Consider the following 14,943-nt stretch of genomic DNA (forward strand, 5'->3'; position numbering starts at 1 on the left):
TTAAGCTATGATATAAAGAATCAATTGAAAGAAAAGAAAACTGTTCAGAAGCTGTGATTCCAAAACCCCAGCTAGTTAGCTCAGTATAGGTGAATTTTGATTGTTCTGACCAACTTGTGGTATCAGTGCATGGCAGAGCAGAGATCCTTAACAACAATAGTATGGGGATATACTAGTAGAAAAAGCACTGAGAGACAGCCACAAATCTCAAACTAGTATTCCGGCGGTTCTGTTTGAGCCCTATTGTTATTGAGAGATAGGTAAAGTAAACAAGGACTCCTGCTCGAGAATAGATACCTAAATGATACACAACTTCTACATTATTTAGCTCCATTGAGTAAATACTAGATAAAGAGTTACATCTAACTCACAAAAACTTAACACCTCGTACACCCACAGTTTATAGAAACAACCTTTGATGTTTATAAGTTGGAAGAGGGCAAAGAAAAATACGCACACCTATTTCGGTCTAACATTCTATTGGCTAGTTGTCCTTCCTTCGAGAGATAAAATGCAACCATCCTAATAACACGTGTCTACAATGCCTTTCCTCGCACAAGCACTCTCATACAAAGGACATCAAAATATAGCCAATTTTCAGTTTGGTGATTACTTCGGTGGCAGCAGTTGGTCGCATCCTGTGCTTAAACCTTCAGTTCTCTTCCAAAAATCCAGCTGAATGGCACATTGGATGACTGCTTGGCCCTTCCCTGAGCCCTCTCTTCCAACCTTCTAATTCTTGCAGGCAATCCACATATGAAATCCTGAGCTCTATGCCCATCACCAGAAAGACCTGTTAGATTCTCTACCTTCCATCTTCCTACCAGAAATTCAAGAATATCAGCATAGTCCTTGGCAGTGTAGACTTCAATCCGTTGGGCAACAGCAGAGTAGTGTTCGAAAAGATTATCATCCTTCCCATCAAACATCAAGTGGGCTGGCATGGAGATTTTTTTCCTCATCATATCTGCCAAAGCCAAGACAGTTCCATCTGGGTCAATCTCAAAGAGCTTCTCCACAATCTTAGTGTAGGCAGTTTCATGGCGTTTTTCATCAGCAGCAATGATGCCACATATCTGGGCCAATTTCATGTCCCCATGCTCCTTGGCTAGTCTAGCTGTGTTCCCATGGGAGATGAATGTTGCCCTTTCTTGGAATGAAGTGTAAATGAAACCAAGGTATGGGTTGTTTTCTGTTTTAGGATCCTACAAAGCACAAACATTGAAAATGAAAATAAATTACAATTTGACACAACGTTATTTGATCAGGAGATCAATCTCTCCCATTAAACAAGCAGAAGACCATAAAAACGTCAAGGAATTGGTATAAACAGTCCAGTGAAGGCTTCCACTGGATGTGACAAAGCTTCACAACAGTTGCTACATTGTGCTCAGTCATACAGTATGAGTGACTGTATGGTTGTACTGTTAAAGCTAGTCATGTAAACATATACAGTAACTTCTCTCATCAAAATCTTGAAAGGTTGCCAATTACTTATCCATGTGCCTTCTGATTTTCATTAAACCTTCTCACTTTGAAACAACATAAAAGAAATTGTCTGGCAGCTACACCTAACAGTTGGATAACAGGCCAAAAAGAGGACACTCACACAAACAACCTGAGACTCCTCCTGAACGCGAGCAGAGGCAGGACATATATTTGGTTTCACAGGCAATTACATTATCAAAAGGATGTCTTTAATACTGGATCTGAGGTCCTAAGTTCAACTAAAGAACTACAAATTTCAACAAAAATAGCAGGTTTCCTCACATGCATATGGTTTTCAGAGGAAATTTATTTATGACAATGTCAAATAAGCAAAACTTATTGGATAGATAAGCAAGGGACATACCATTCCTGACCCGATCAGATACTGAATCGTCTTCTCAATTTGCTTCATGTCCACTCTTCCAGAGAGGTAGAGATACTTGTTGAGAAGGTCACCATGCCTATTCTCCTCAGCAGTCCAAGCCCTCGTCCAGACTGCCCAAGATGTAAGGCTTGCACCAGTCTCATCCCGAACTCCATCTAGGGTGTTAAGCATTGTCTGATAAGTGGGAAGGGCTTCTTCAGTGATCATATCTCCAACCAGCACAACAAAATAGTCATCAGAGAGTTCCCTTGATCTTTCCCTCAATTCCTTGACTTGGTCATAGAATCCTTCTGACTCAGGTTCTGGAAGAAAATCTTGCGGTTGCCAACATTTCTCAACAGGTTTTAGGTGCACCAAGATGTTATCCTCAGCCCAACCCTCCAAGGATTTAAAAACCTCCATCTTTTGCGGAGGCATTGAATGAGTCACTTGAACATGTACCTCTCGTGGAGGGCCATAGGGCTTCTTTGGATTCTCAACCTCTCTAGACCAATAAAAGAATGAAGTCACATAATCTTGTTATGGATGAAACTTCCGGTTAGCCAAAGTTAGAAATATATAGATACATCAACCATGTTCCCCATTTCATTATTTAATTTGATAAGTGTATCACATGCAATTGACCTTTAAAACATTAGAATGTAAGGGGAAAAAACATTCAAACAAATAACTCGGAGAAAGAGAGAAGTAGCGTTTTGTTGGTAAGATTTTAAGTTAAGATGAACTAATCATGAACACAAATACAAGAAACAGAACCAAACTCAACCAACTGCCACCATATAGATGGACAAATAAGTCAACTATCCAGCAAACTAATTTTGCAATAATGAAGTCATAACCAAAAAAGAGACTAAATGAGAGAGAGATTCAATTAAAAATGGTATGCAAGGAAAATTAACAGAATAGTAAAAATTTCATAACAGCAGCATTGTCATCTTCAGAAACAGAAACCTCCGTATGTCATACACCAAAAAGGGGAAGATTTTTCATTTTCCAGATAAAAAAAGGACATTTAAACACGCAAAATAGTAGGTAAGATAAGTGGCTGAAAAATCTATAAGTACTTAAACACATTTAGTGCAATGCTCATCAAGCTCCCTGTAATTGTACCTGAAATTCTTAGGGTATACACATTAATAGAGGGAGAAAATCAAGGCATCCAACTATGCCAAGAGCAGCAGAAAATCAAATCCAGGTCCAAAGGTTTCTAAATATATTTTTTGAGTTGCTTACATAAGCAGTTGAAAGCCATATAAAAAGAGAGCATTTAAACCCATCCATCACGAACAACGAAAACTAAAACATGAAGATCAGAAAAAACAAAATTCATGACCAATCACTTTCATATATACACTCAGATTACAGAAACAGAATTACAAGATAAATGTATTAAGGCTTGTTTCATAAACTCTTCTTATTTCTACTTTTCTTGCTCTATATTTTTTTTCCCTTCCTTTCACTATGTTATTCTATAATAGCCCAAAGAAAAGGCGTAAATTAAAGAAGAAGCAAGTATTTCCACCAAAGAGGAAAAACACAGACATTTAACATAGCACACGCATTCAAACCAGTCAACCAACTGGACCAAATTCTAAAATTCACACCTAACCCTCAACAAATAAAAGCATAAAATAAAATGTAGCCAGCGTAAAATCAAAATTATACAAGGGAAAAAGAAAGCCCCATATCCAATGCTCAGAGCAGATAGAAACGCCTTTATAATATTAATAATGGTACTGAAAATAACCACACTTATTAAAAAATATTTTTTGTAAAAAAATGAAAAAAGAAAGAAAAAACATTGGTCAATAACTCAATATCAAATCAAATATTCAGCAGCAATGTTTTCCTTTCTAAATTTCCAGCCAAGCTTCGAAAAAATTAAAAAATAATCATAAATTGAAATCAGCTGAGATCACAACGAAAAAAATAATAAACAGCCTTAAGAAAGTAGAGAGTGGGGTTACAACAGAATCAACTAACAATAGACTAACGACAAAAAGAAGAGAGCAAAAATGAATTAAATGTTAAGAGATATTTGAGAAAGATGTTGAGTGGATTAAAGTTTGATCAAATTTGAAATACGTAAGACTGAACCTAGCAACAAAATAGAGATTAACATTAATTTCTTAAGAAAAAAATGAATGAATCCACCGACATGAATAACTGACAAACAAGTTGAGACAATAGGAAAAATACAAATCAAAAAAAAAAAAAAAAAAAAAAAAAAAAAAAAAAAAAAAAAAAAAAACTTACAGAGAATACATAACGTTGATCAATTGTATGTAACCAAACAGATTTCGACCCAATATTAAGCTTTTTTAGACTCAAATACAGAAAGGATCCATCTTTGCTTAAAAAAAGCGTGAAAATGGTGGCAATACTGAGCTCGTTAAGCATCAACAAAGAAAATCCGGATGACAGTCAGTAAATAATCAATTTGCGAGCATACATATTAATTAAAATTCGTGCATAAAATGTTATGAGAAAATGAATTAAAAAAAAAAGAAACTGGAAAAAACAATAATGACTCACTTGGTGGAAGTTGAGCCTAGAGTGGCAGCCATGAAGACTCTGCTGGGAGATCTCACAGAACGAGTTTGGGAAGGGAGCTTGTGGGTTGCTGGAAAGGTTAGTTGGTTCAGCTTTAGAGCCATTCTTTGTCTCTGTTTAGCTCTGCGGACACTCTCCCGCGCGAACGCAAACAAAAAGGAGCAGACTTAGATTTTGGAATCAAAATTAAGCTACACTATTTTTGTTGGCTATAGGCAAAACGCATCGGCGAGAGAGAGAGGGAGAGAGAGCGCGCTCAACCAGGTCGAAGAAGGAAAACCAGCGAAAGAGAGAAAGCAGACGCATCAAAGTGAGACACAGGCAGCGGTGGTGAGCGAAAGGAAGACACGGAACGAACTCCATTTTAACTAGTTGGTTTGGGAAAAGCCCACATGTTCCCATATTATTACTTATTTGCCATTTCATTCTTTTTTTTTTATTTCACAAACAAATTTCAATATATATTTCTATAATTCAATTTGAAAAATTAAATTCTATTGAAATATTAATTTTAATTCTCAATAAAGAATCATAATTATCGTTATTATTTTATTTTCAAATTAAAAAAATTGCATAATGATTTAATATATTTAAAAATTATTTTATTACGAGGTTGTATTTGTAATATTCCAACTACTATCTTAGCTCAAAGTAAAAGCATATAGATAATTAGGTGAGAAGATTGAGACCAATGTTGATTAGCTCAAAAATAGATAAATAGCATATAAAGTTTAATATTTAATTTTAAAAAAGATGGAGGAAAATAAAGTGCAAATCGAGGGGCAATATAATAAAAGAGAACATTGTTTTTAACGTCATAATATTAACATATGTTTCTCTTTCAAAAAAAAAAAAAAAAAACATATGTTTGGCGTTAGATGAAAGAAAGGGCAACGAAACGTGGAAATAGTAGTCGGAGGAAACAATGAAATATTCCACATGGATCTTTTGCTGTTTCACATCCTTTTTTGTCCTCTTCCTTTTTCGAAAATGAAGTTTTATTATTGTTATTATTTTTTAATAATTATTACTTTCTCGCAGTTATTAGTCCACTAGCTCGTTTTTTAGCATGAATGAATCATTTAAATGCAAAGCCCATGGACCATAGTCTATAAGTTTCTTAATTGGTCACAATACATTAATATGAAGGAACTCATAATTCTCAATCATATTAATTATGGACTCCATAATCTATAATATATATAGTAATCTGAAATGCTAATTAAGAAATTCTTTTATACATTATATTGTATTCAAATTAAAAATCTTAAAAAAAAGCAAATTTTCTTATTTTAATCATCCAACCATAAGTAATCTCAAAAATTTTTAAAAATAAGAGAAATACTTTTTTTAATAAACTATGGGTTCCGGACTTTATTATCAGAAATCGTCTAATTTAACTCAAAATTTAATCATAATTAAGGCTTCATATTTACAGCTAAAGGGAGCCGTGGGTCAGCAAACTGCCGGTTTAATTTCGAATTGAACCGAAGCTTAAAAACTATTATTAATATCAAGCTACAACAAACTAAGTTTAGAAATCTAATTAAATTCTATTGGTTCAATTCTGTTCATTTCACGTTAGTTTTGCTCAAAAAATAATTATTTTATTATAACCGATCCAAAGACAAAAAAAAAAAAAAAAAAAAAAAAAAAAAAGGAAAAAGTTATATAAGATTAAAAGTCGAAGTCGAAACTCAAAACCAAATTTAATTCCATCCTCTAATTTAGAATTTATCTAAATTTCAAAGAGAGACCTCTTTGAAAATTAAACTTGTTTTCAAGTTGCAGGGCTGTGGTGACTTACCACTGCAACCAGGCTTATTGTAAAAAAGAAAAAAACAAACAGGTGAAGAACATTAATAATACTTAAATGCAGGTGAAGCAGCGATAGCAGTCGACTGCAACCAGCCAAATTGCATGCAAGCAGGTGAATGATAGATTCGAGATATTAATTATTCCGGTATGTCTTCTCCAAACATAAAAATCCCTTTACCTTAAACTTGAATTTGCCTGCCAAAAATCCAGCTAAAGGGAATATCGGAATTGGATGTTGCTTTCTTGACTCTTTCTTGAGCTCTTTCCTCTATCTTTCTAAACCTCGGAGCTAATCCGCATATAAAATCTTGAGCTTTACGTCCTTGGCCAGACAAATCTTTCAACTTGTCTACTTTCCATCTTCCTATCAGAAATTCCAAAATATCTGCGTAGTCTTTTGCAGTATACACTCCAAGACGCTGAGCAACCGCTGCGTAGTGATCGAACAGGTTATAATCTTCACCATCATACATCAAGCGGGCCGGCATTTGAATCTTTTTCCTCATCATGTCGGCAAATGCCGAGATCGTAGCGTCTGGATCGACCTCAAATAACTTCTCTACAATCTTAACATAGGCAGTTTCATGCCGTTTCTCATCTGCAGCAATTATGCCACATATCTGTGCAAGCTTTGTGTCTCCTTTCTCCTTTGACAGTCTCGCCGTGTTGCCATGAGAGACAAATGTTGCTCTCTCCTGGAACGAAGTGTATATAAATCCGGAGAAGGGGTTGTTTTCAAATTTAGAATCCTGCAAAACAATGGATTAAAAACTTTCATTTGTGAATATATATATATATATATATATATATATATGTATATATATATGATATACTCTTTTTCAGAAAAATTGATGACTTATTACCGTTCCACAACCTATCAAATATTGGATAGTCCTTTCAATCATCTTCATGTCAACTCGTCCGGAGAGGTAAAGATACTTGTTGAGAAGGTCGCCATGTCGATTCTCTTCAGCAGTCCATGCACGAGTCCAAATGGCCCAGGGACTTAAAGAAACACCACTCTCATCTCGAGTTCCATCTAAAGTGTTAAGTATCGTCTGATATGTTGGAATCGCTTCTTCTGTTATCATGTCGCCTGCTAAAACTACAAAATAGTCATCGGAAAGTTCCTTTGATCTTTCTCTCAGCTCTTTCACTTGATCGTAGAATCCTTCAGACTCAGGCTGTGGAAGAAAATCTTGTGGCTGCCAACATTTCTCAACAGCCTTTAAATGCACAAGCAAATTCTTTTCAGCCCAATCCTCCAAAGATTTGAAAATCTCAACTTTCTCAGGCGGCATAGAATGTGTGATTTGAATTTGCACCTCTTTGGCAGGCCGGTAATGGGGTTTCTCTAATAAATTCACCCCTTTCCTGCTCAAACACCATTAATGATCACATATATATCATAATAAATAAACATGATGAATTAATCAGTTAGCACTTAATATAGTTTTTCACAAGCCAAGAAGGCAGACAAAGCCAAAACAAGAAAAAGTAGTAACTGATATGGAAATTAATTAAACTACTGTATTTGATTGGCATAGGAACATATTTGACCCACTTCTAAAAGTAAAGTGGACATATATTCTTGGAATGAACGGAAAAAAAAAAAGGCAAAGAAAAAGAAAAAGAATAAAGCTCCAGAGCTAGACATGCAATACTTGCAAGTTGCAAGAGAAAAAGAACAACATACAGTAATTAAAAACATATCATGACTATCCATATTGTATTAAACCCAGTTTCAGTACCTCGTTCTGTTTCTTCTTTAACTGGAAAATTAGTGGGAAAAAAATTACTAGAATTGAACTGACCTTGCTGTAGGAGTAGTGGAGTGGACACTGGAGGCCATGAAGATTTTGGAAGATTTGGCATTTTGGGTTGGGAAGGCTACTTGGCACAGATTCAGAATCATTTTTTCTCTTTCCTTCTTTTGGTTTTCTTAAATGGCCACTAACGTATGAAAATGGAGAGAATGAATTAAAGAAGATGACAGAAGTGCACCAGAGAACGACAAAAGAGAAGAGGAGAGGGAACGGCTTTTAAAGAGTGTTTCTTTGAGATGACCCTTTACCTTCTCTCATAATTACATGCTTGCCATCTCCAACTTGTACCTGAGTGTTTACAATACCATCACCATGGCATGCTAATGCAATTTCCATCTTTAAATGACTTGAAGTCTTGGAAAACCCTTTTCTTCGTTTTTCAGGTTTTTCAGTGTTTTATCATCTTTACTTACGTATTGTAAATACTTGTATTTTGACAAAATAATTCTTCTTTTTCTTCTAATTATCGGTTAGCTACTAGTTCGTTCGTAAGAGTTGGCTTTAATGAAAACAACATGTAGCTTAAGCCAAAACGACATTATTTAATTGAGAAGACAAAACAAAATAAATCGCTATTTTTGTACAATACAAAACAAAATTTAATTTGGACTGTTGGTTTTATTTGGTTGCCAGTTCAAACTAGCGAATGTTTTGGCATGTTTTTGCAATTATTAGAATGGAATTTAGTTTGATTTAATTATTAAATTAAATTATTTTAAATAATAATTAATGATTGAAATGATTAGGGATTTCAAGCAGCTGATTTAGTAAGATAGCACGTTCAAAGACTGGGCTTTATAACTCTTCTAATCCACGTTGTATTTTCTAGCACCGGCGACGTTGCATGTTTGCTATGCACATGTCGTTTAAGACGACTGTTAACTTTTAAAAATAAAATATTTATTATTTTTCCTTGGACCTGTGAGATACACGAAGCCTATATAGGCAAAATATTTCTGTTATATATTTATTGGAAGACCATATATTCATGGTCATGTTTTACAATAAAAAAAATTAAATTAATTAAAACATTTTGGAGAAAAACGACAGAAGATTTTTAATACCAGAAAAAATAAAATAGCCCTCCATCGATGTAATTTCAGTGCAAACGAAAAATACAACACCTAGATAAAACGTAAAATCACATAGCCAAAGCTGCAAGAATTGTTACTTGTTAGTCTCGTTATGTATGACAATTTACCGACATTAAGCATTCATGGGAGAATTTATGTAATGTAATTACAAGCAAAAAGGTTAACATCAATCAGCAAGGTTAGGAGGCTACGGCTGAGAGTAGGTGCAACCCCGTTGCCCTTCCACTTCAGAACAACCAGCTTTCAGAGACGACTCTGGAGAATTCTCATTGGGATTCATGCTTTTACCAGTTGGAGGCAAGCATCTCTTTGAGAAAAACGTGGAAATATTTGGCATCCTTCCCCTGCTCTTACCTGTTTAATCACAAAACAAGACTTCTTCAATGAACAAGTAGCAGATCATGTGATGTAAGTAAAGGGTTCAACTAGTTAAAAATGTCACCTGGCGGTGATATTGATATGCCAACCTCGTTCAGAACTTCTTTCTTGACCTGCACCATCAGAACAGACATTTAGAAACTTCATTCAACTTTCTCTGAGCCTAATTTTGTGCACTGGTTCATTTTTGGTATAGACAATGATTCTGTTCAAAAATGTCAATTAAAACGCTATGTATAATGGGAGATCCTCATCCTTCTTGTGGAAATGGCATACATCTCCAAAATAGCACACTAACCTGCCAGCGATTGTCCACAAAATCTGATATCTCACGAACTTTGTTTCTTAATTGAGACTTTGAGACAGTAGGGAACTTCTGCTGGAGGGAATCGACGACCTTGTTGATACTCTGCGAGCAAGACTGAATAGTAGAAACCTGTTATGAGGATTCCAGTCAGCAGCAATAGCGTGGGATGTTGTCATAATATAATAAAGGCTTAAGAAACAAGCATTTCAGGAAACGTTGTATTCCCTCAGGTAACTAGAAGTCTACAGTAGTAGACATTTTTTAACCCCATAATAATAGGTACAACTTACAACTATAGGCATATCTAACTCTGGTATGGCTGCTGCAGGTGAGACATGTGTACTATTGGTTTTGCCATTTGAAACACAAGCTTCTCGAGCTTCTGCTTGTATATCGACTGTTGATATCTCCATAGATGGCCCACCAGGGAATTTACGCACTCTAAGAGCTTCCAAGCATGTCCATTCCAATTTAGAAGTACCTGTTAAATCTTCTGCCACAAACAATGGGACCTTCTCGTGCATTAGGTTCAATATAATCAAGGGTTGGTTTTTCCTTAGTGCCGTCTCTGTCACATTGTTCAGATACTTTTGTTGTTGAAGCAATTTACAAAATTCTTCACTCTCCGAGTCTTGCTTACTACTAGGCGAACCTCTGGCCTTCTCAACTGAAAGCTCAGTTTCCATTCTGTCAACTTGTACTCCCTGAATCCAAAAGGCAAACAGAGTTCACAAGTGAGCCCTTTGAAGTTGCAGTTGAAAAATGGAAAGAAAAATGATGATCCAGACAGATTATCTAACACAAAAGCATGTCTGAGTGAGAGTGAGAGAGAACAATGCAAGAGGAAGTATCATTTTTGGTAAGAATTACATTAACATTGATTACCAGGCATGGGTAGTAAAATAAAACCAACATGGTTATTAGGGATATTGAAACACAACAAATACAGCAAAATAAAACATCAAAATTTGCCAAGAATCTCTCAGCTTTTTTGGCATAGTTGCTTTTGGCTTTTGATTTTTGTTTTTCAAATATGAGAGAAATATTCACTATTAAAATCTATTTACTTTTCATCGGCATCTTATAATTGATAAACAAGTTTTTTGCCAAAAAGAAAAAAAAAAAAAAAAAAGTGGTTGTTGCATGTTTCATCAACCTGCTACGAGCTCTTAGCATAGGAAAACAGAAGCTTAAAACCAAAAAGTTAAAAACAGAAACCATACCAAACAGCCCCTTAGTTTCTTACCTCATTTTCTGAGAGATATCCATCAGGTACGAAAAAGCCATCTTCACTTTCTTCTTCATCATCTTTCGAACATCCTTCCTCTAAACTCTGTTCTTCATCATCCTTATCACAATCTGAGAGGCTTTCACCAGGATCCTCCTGTGGTATAGCAAGCATTACAGAAATCAAGTTTCTTAGTTACAATTCTTATTTTAATAGAAAAACTTAGATCATACCTCTTCCCATTCTTCATCACTGTCAACATCATAATCCAAGTCTGGTTCCTTCCTAAAAGGGTGGCGCGGTCCAACAACATGACTGAAAAGGGATCAGAACAATATCAATTAGACATCCAACCCAACTGCTGTCAAAGTGCAGTGTGCAAGCATGTCTAAATTAAGTGCTTATAAATCCAAAATGCACCATTATCAAAAAAAAAAAATATATATATATATATATATATATATATATATATATATATATATATATATATATATATATCCATTAAATGCACACAAGAAACTTAAAGAAACAGCAAAACAGTGAATTAGATCGAATGTCAGATCTTTCAGCAGTTTAAAAACACCCATAGATTTACCAACTACCATAGATGACAAATCGAGTATCACTCATGAACAACTATTGAATAGATGCCTTATCAAGTCATCAAACAAAATGTAAAAACAATAAAAAAATTTGGCTAAAAATGAAACAAGATTTGTTTTTGAGCCTAGAGCCTCCAAAAATATAAACATGTTTGTGCATTTGGACATCCACCCTTCCTAGCACAAGATTTTCTTTCAGAATATAAAATCAGTTGGCCCTCAAAACTGTAAGCATTCCTATCTTGCACTTTGAATAAATCTAAACAGGATTAACTTCAGAATATGCATATATGTCTCTGTGTGTGAACCAATTAATCAAGGCACATGCATTACCTTGTAGTACAACTTAACATGATAAGCAGACTAGACAGAAAAAAAAAGAGTATTTCTATTTCCATAATTTTACAGAGATTCAGTTTTAAAGCATATGACTCTTGTACATTTCCATAGCTCATCTAATTTAGTTTGTGGTTTTTGTGAAACATAATAAAATCACAGTTAAGAGTTCACCTTTTCTTCGGCCAAATACCATAAAATGCAGGCCTATGACTCTTATCAAACTGCAACAGCTTCTTTCTCCTTTTCCATTTTTTATCATTCAGAGAACTCTCTAAATTTGTTGCACATAATCTATCATCAGAAGACTGTTCCCCCCATTCACTTTCAAGCTTCTCTACAATCAACTCACCATCGTGAGAAAGTTCTCTGGCAGTAGTTAGCTTGAGTTCCTTAAATAATTCAGTCTTAGGCTTTTGACGAATGCTCCAATGCTGCTTCCTATTTGAACGAATAGCATGACCTAGGTGATGCCAAGAAGATAAGTGCAGCCTGCATAGCCCATCAATCTTAATCATCAAATCCAATCGTTGAATACCCAAAAAGGGTCAAAAAATGAATGAAAAAAGAAAAAAAAAAAAGTTTTAGGGAGTAAGGAAGCTACTTGCGAATATCATCAATTCTAATATCATCGTTTGATGACAGAGTACAATCCATTGCCATGGTAACTGCCTCAGGCATCTTCTCACTCTTCTTGCCTGACAAAACAGGTGCGGTTTCTTCAATTGAAGTTCCCTCATTTTGGCATGGGGAATCAGTTTTGCTTCTTTTAAGAAAGCGTTCCATTATTGAAGCTTGCTTCTTTATAGCATTTTGCCTTTTCATTTTAGCTTCTTCCTTCTCTTTATGCCGTTGTTCTTTCTCAACTTCCTTTTGCTGCTTTTTTAGTTGTCTCCTCATTTCAGACTCTTCTTTTTCGCGGCGCTTTTCATCCTTTTCTGCCTCCTCCTGCAATCGCTTCTGCTCTTTTTCCTGAAAAAAAAAAAAAAAAAATCTATGACATGGAAAACATTCTGAAAATACAGCAAAATGGAAATCCTTTGCTCAGTGTAAACATGATATATATAGTTTTTTACATATGATGCATACACACACTTATGGGTTTTTTTATCTGCCCAAGTCATAGTTATCATTTAGCATTCTGAACGAAAAAAAGGCTTTACTTTTTACATATTTCTAATTATATTATATGAACAAAGTGTCATCTTGTTGACACTAGAGAATGAATGCATATACTAAAAAAACTGTGAGATTCACACATACAATTTGCCTCTTTTCCTTTTGAAGCTCAAGATCCATCCTCTTTTTCTCCTTTTCAACTTCTCGTTTATTTTTCTCCAATTGCTTGATGAGCACTTTCTGTTCTAGTTTTGCTTCCTGATCAGCCCTGTGATACTCAAATAGTTTAATAAAGAAAAAAAAACATATTTAGGAAATAAACAGAATAGAGCAAATCAGAGACATACTTCACTGTACCATTCTTCTGTAACGTTCCATCCACTAATGAACGAATTTCTGCCTCTTTTAAAGCTTTAGCAAGCTTTCCTGATGCTCTCATTAAATCAGTTCTGCAACTCTGATAAGTCTCCGAGTTTTGTAATGCAGATATCATAGCTGAAATAACCCAAACATTATCTAAATTCAAAGATTCATTTTCATTTGTTTTACTGGTGCAGTAAAATGATTCATATATTTCTCCTCTTAGACTAAAAGGCTAGACTACCTTAATCTTCACTTTAGTAACATCAAACCACATTAAATTGTTCATAAATTACAGTCACAATAAGAAAATGAAAAATCTCAAAACAACAAGTGAACAAATAAAAGAATTGATAAATTCAAGGCAATGTTTTCTACCAGACACAGCACTGATTCTCTCATGAATCTTTTTCCGACAGATCCGCCGAACTTTTAAAGTTCCACGCAAGTATTTTGGCATCACCTTTAGATCTCTTGTCTGCAACAGTAAGTATGAAAATCACATTTCTGGTTATCAAGATGAAATACAACCAACAGCAGAGGAAACCGCCGAAGGACAGAAATTGGTATTAGAATATAAAGATGTCCTGATAGCAAACCAAGCACACACATTCAACAGGATGATTTGCAGAACAATAATAAATTATTGACACATAATAAATGCACACTCTAGAAAACACAGTGAACAAGTACTCTGGTGAACCCAAGACTTCAGAATTTACAGGGCAGCTTTCTTGTAATAGTAAGTGCCAAAATCCCGCCTAGCTTCTTTTGTTCACAGTTCGCCTACAAAGGTTAGATTGCTCACACTCAAAATCAAAAACAGCAATTATAACCAATAACCTAGCAACACAAGAAATTCCCACTGAACGCTCCACTACCAAGGAAAAGAAATTCCTCAACGAAGAAATCAATATAAATAAAAACTGAACACAACATAAAAGGCTTAATAAATTAAATTCCCCGGAATGATAGAAACATGATATCCAACTTAACATAATTCAGAATAGTTAAGTGAATTTCATAAAATTCAATTACCAATATAGACCCATTGTTCACATAAAAGAATGCAATCTAAAATATAATAAAATTTAAACAGGGCCCATGAAAACTAATAATACCTCCCAACACCAGAGACAATCCTGACTCTCATCTTCCAAAACATCAGCATCGACATTGGGCACTCCGTACATCATTCTCTGCCCCACAAACAACACCGCAGTCTTCACCACCGCCACCGTAACAGTCACATTGTCCTTCAATCTCTCCTTGGACAACTTTGCATGTATCTCCTCCACCAATTTGGACAGCGCCAATTGGCTCTCCTCCATCAACAATCCCACCATCCCATTCAGCGTATTACATTCATTTCCACCCAAATCCGCACCGAACCCAAACCCCAGTTCTTGATCCATCTCTTGTCTGTAATAGACAAAAAGCCCCTGGAGT

At 35.1% G+C, this 14,943-nt stretch overlaps 3 protein-coding genes across 3 annotated transcripts; all 3 read right to left on the reverse strand.

Annotated features, from left to right (window-relative positions):
• Positions 1 to 644: 644 nt before the first annotated feature.
• Positions 645 to 4,530, reverse strand: SAD (acyl-[acyl-carrier-protein] desaturase, chloroplastic-like). The gene is given in 5 exon segments (NM_001308755.1): positions 645 to 1,205; positions 1,853 to 2,357; positions 4,409 to 4,462; positions 4,464 to 4,469; positions 4,472 to 4,530. Coding segments are annotated over 5 exon segments (1,185 nt in total).
• A 1,580-nt stretch (positions 4,531 to 6,110) lies between these two features.
• On the reverse strand, positions 6,111 to 8,384 carry LOC105644924 (stearoyl-[acyl-carrier-protein] 9-desaturase, chloroplastic). The gene is made up of 3 exons (XM_012230433.3): positions 8,059 to 8,384; positions 7,108 to 7,618; positions 6,111 to 6,993 (listed from the first exon to the last, which is right to left on the reverse strand). The coding sequence occupies exons 1-3, from the start codon at positions 8,157 to 8,159 to the stop codon at positions 6,424 to 6,426; spliced, it is 1,182 nt and encodes a 393-aa protein (XP_012085823.1). The 5' UTR covers positions 8,160 to 8,384; the 3' UTR covers positions 6,111 to 6,423.
• An 842-nt stretch (positions 8,385 to 9,226) lies between these two features.
• FAS1 (chromatin assembly factor-1 (FASCIATA1) (FAS1)) lies at positions 9,227 to 14,943 on the reverse strand (the record flags this gene model as incomplete). Its single annotated transcript, XM_037639124.2, is given in 12 exon segments — positions 9,227 to 9,518; positions 9,607 to 9,655; positions 9,841 to 9,978; positions 10,140 to 10,553; positions 11,096 to 11,233; positions 11,311 to 11,392; positions 12,190 to 12,507; positions 12,620 to 12,987; positions 13,279 to 13,402; positions 13,482 to 13,629; positions 13,873 to 13,972; positions 14,616 to 14,943. Coding segments are annotated over 12 exon segments (2,374 nt in total), but the record flags the coding sequence as incomplete, so codon positions are not given.

Source organism: Jatropha curcas, chromosome 3 (assembly GCF_041381405.1).
Source record: "Jatropha curcas cultivar XTBG-Jc1 chromosome 3, XTBG_Jcur_1.0, whole genome shotgun sequence".
Lineage (NCBI taxonomy): Eukaryota > Viridiplantae > Streptophyta > Magnoliopsida > Malpighiales > Euphorbiaceae > Jatropha > Jatropha curcas.

What these genes read in the sequence shown, in the direction of transcription:
- LOC105644924 (XM_012230433.3), bottom strand. Translation starts at nt 8,159, where the DNA reads ATGATTCTGAATCTGTGCCAAGTAGCCTTCCCAACCCAAAATGCCAAA. An exon ending in TCCACTACTCCTACAGCAAG is followed by an intron (nt 7,619 to 8,058) that starts GTCAGTTCAATT and finishes GTGTTTGAGCAG; the next exon opens with GAAAGGGGTGAATTTATTAG. An exon ending in ATTTGATAGGTTGTGGAACG is followed by an intron (nt 6,994 to 7,107) that starts GTAATAAGTCAT and finishes ATTGTTTTGCAG; the next exon opens with GATTCTAAATTTGAAAACAA.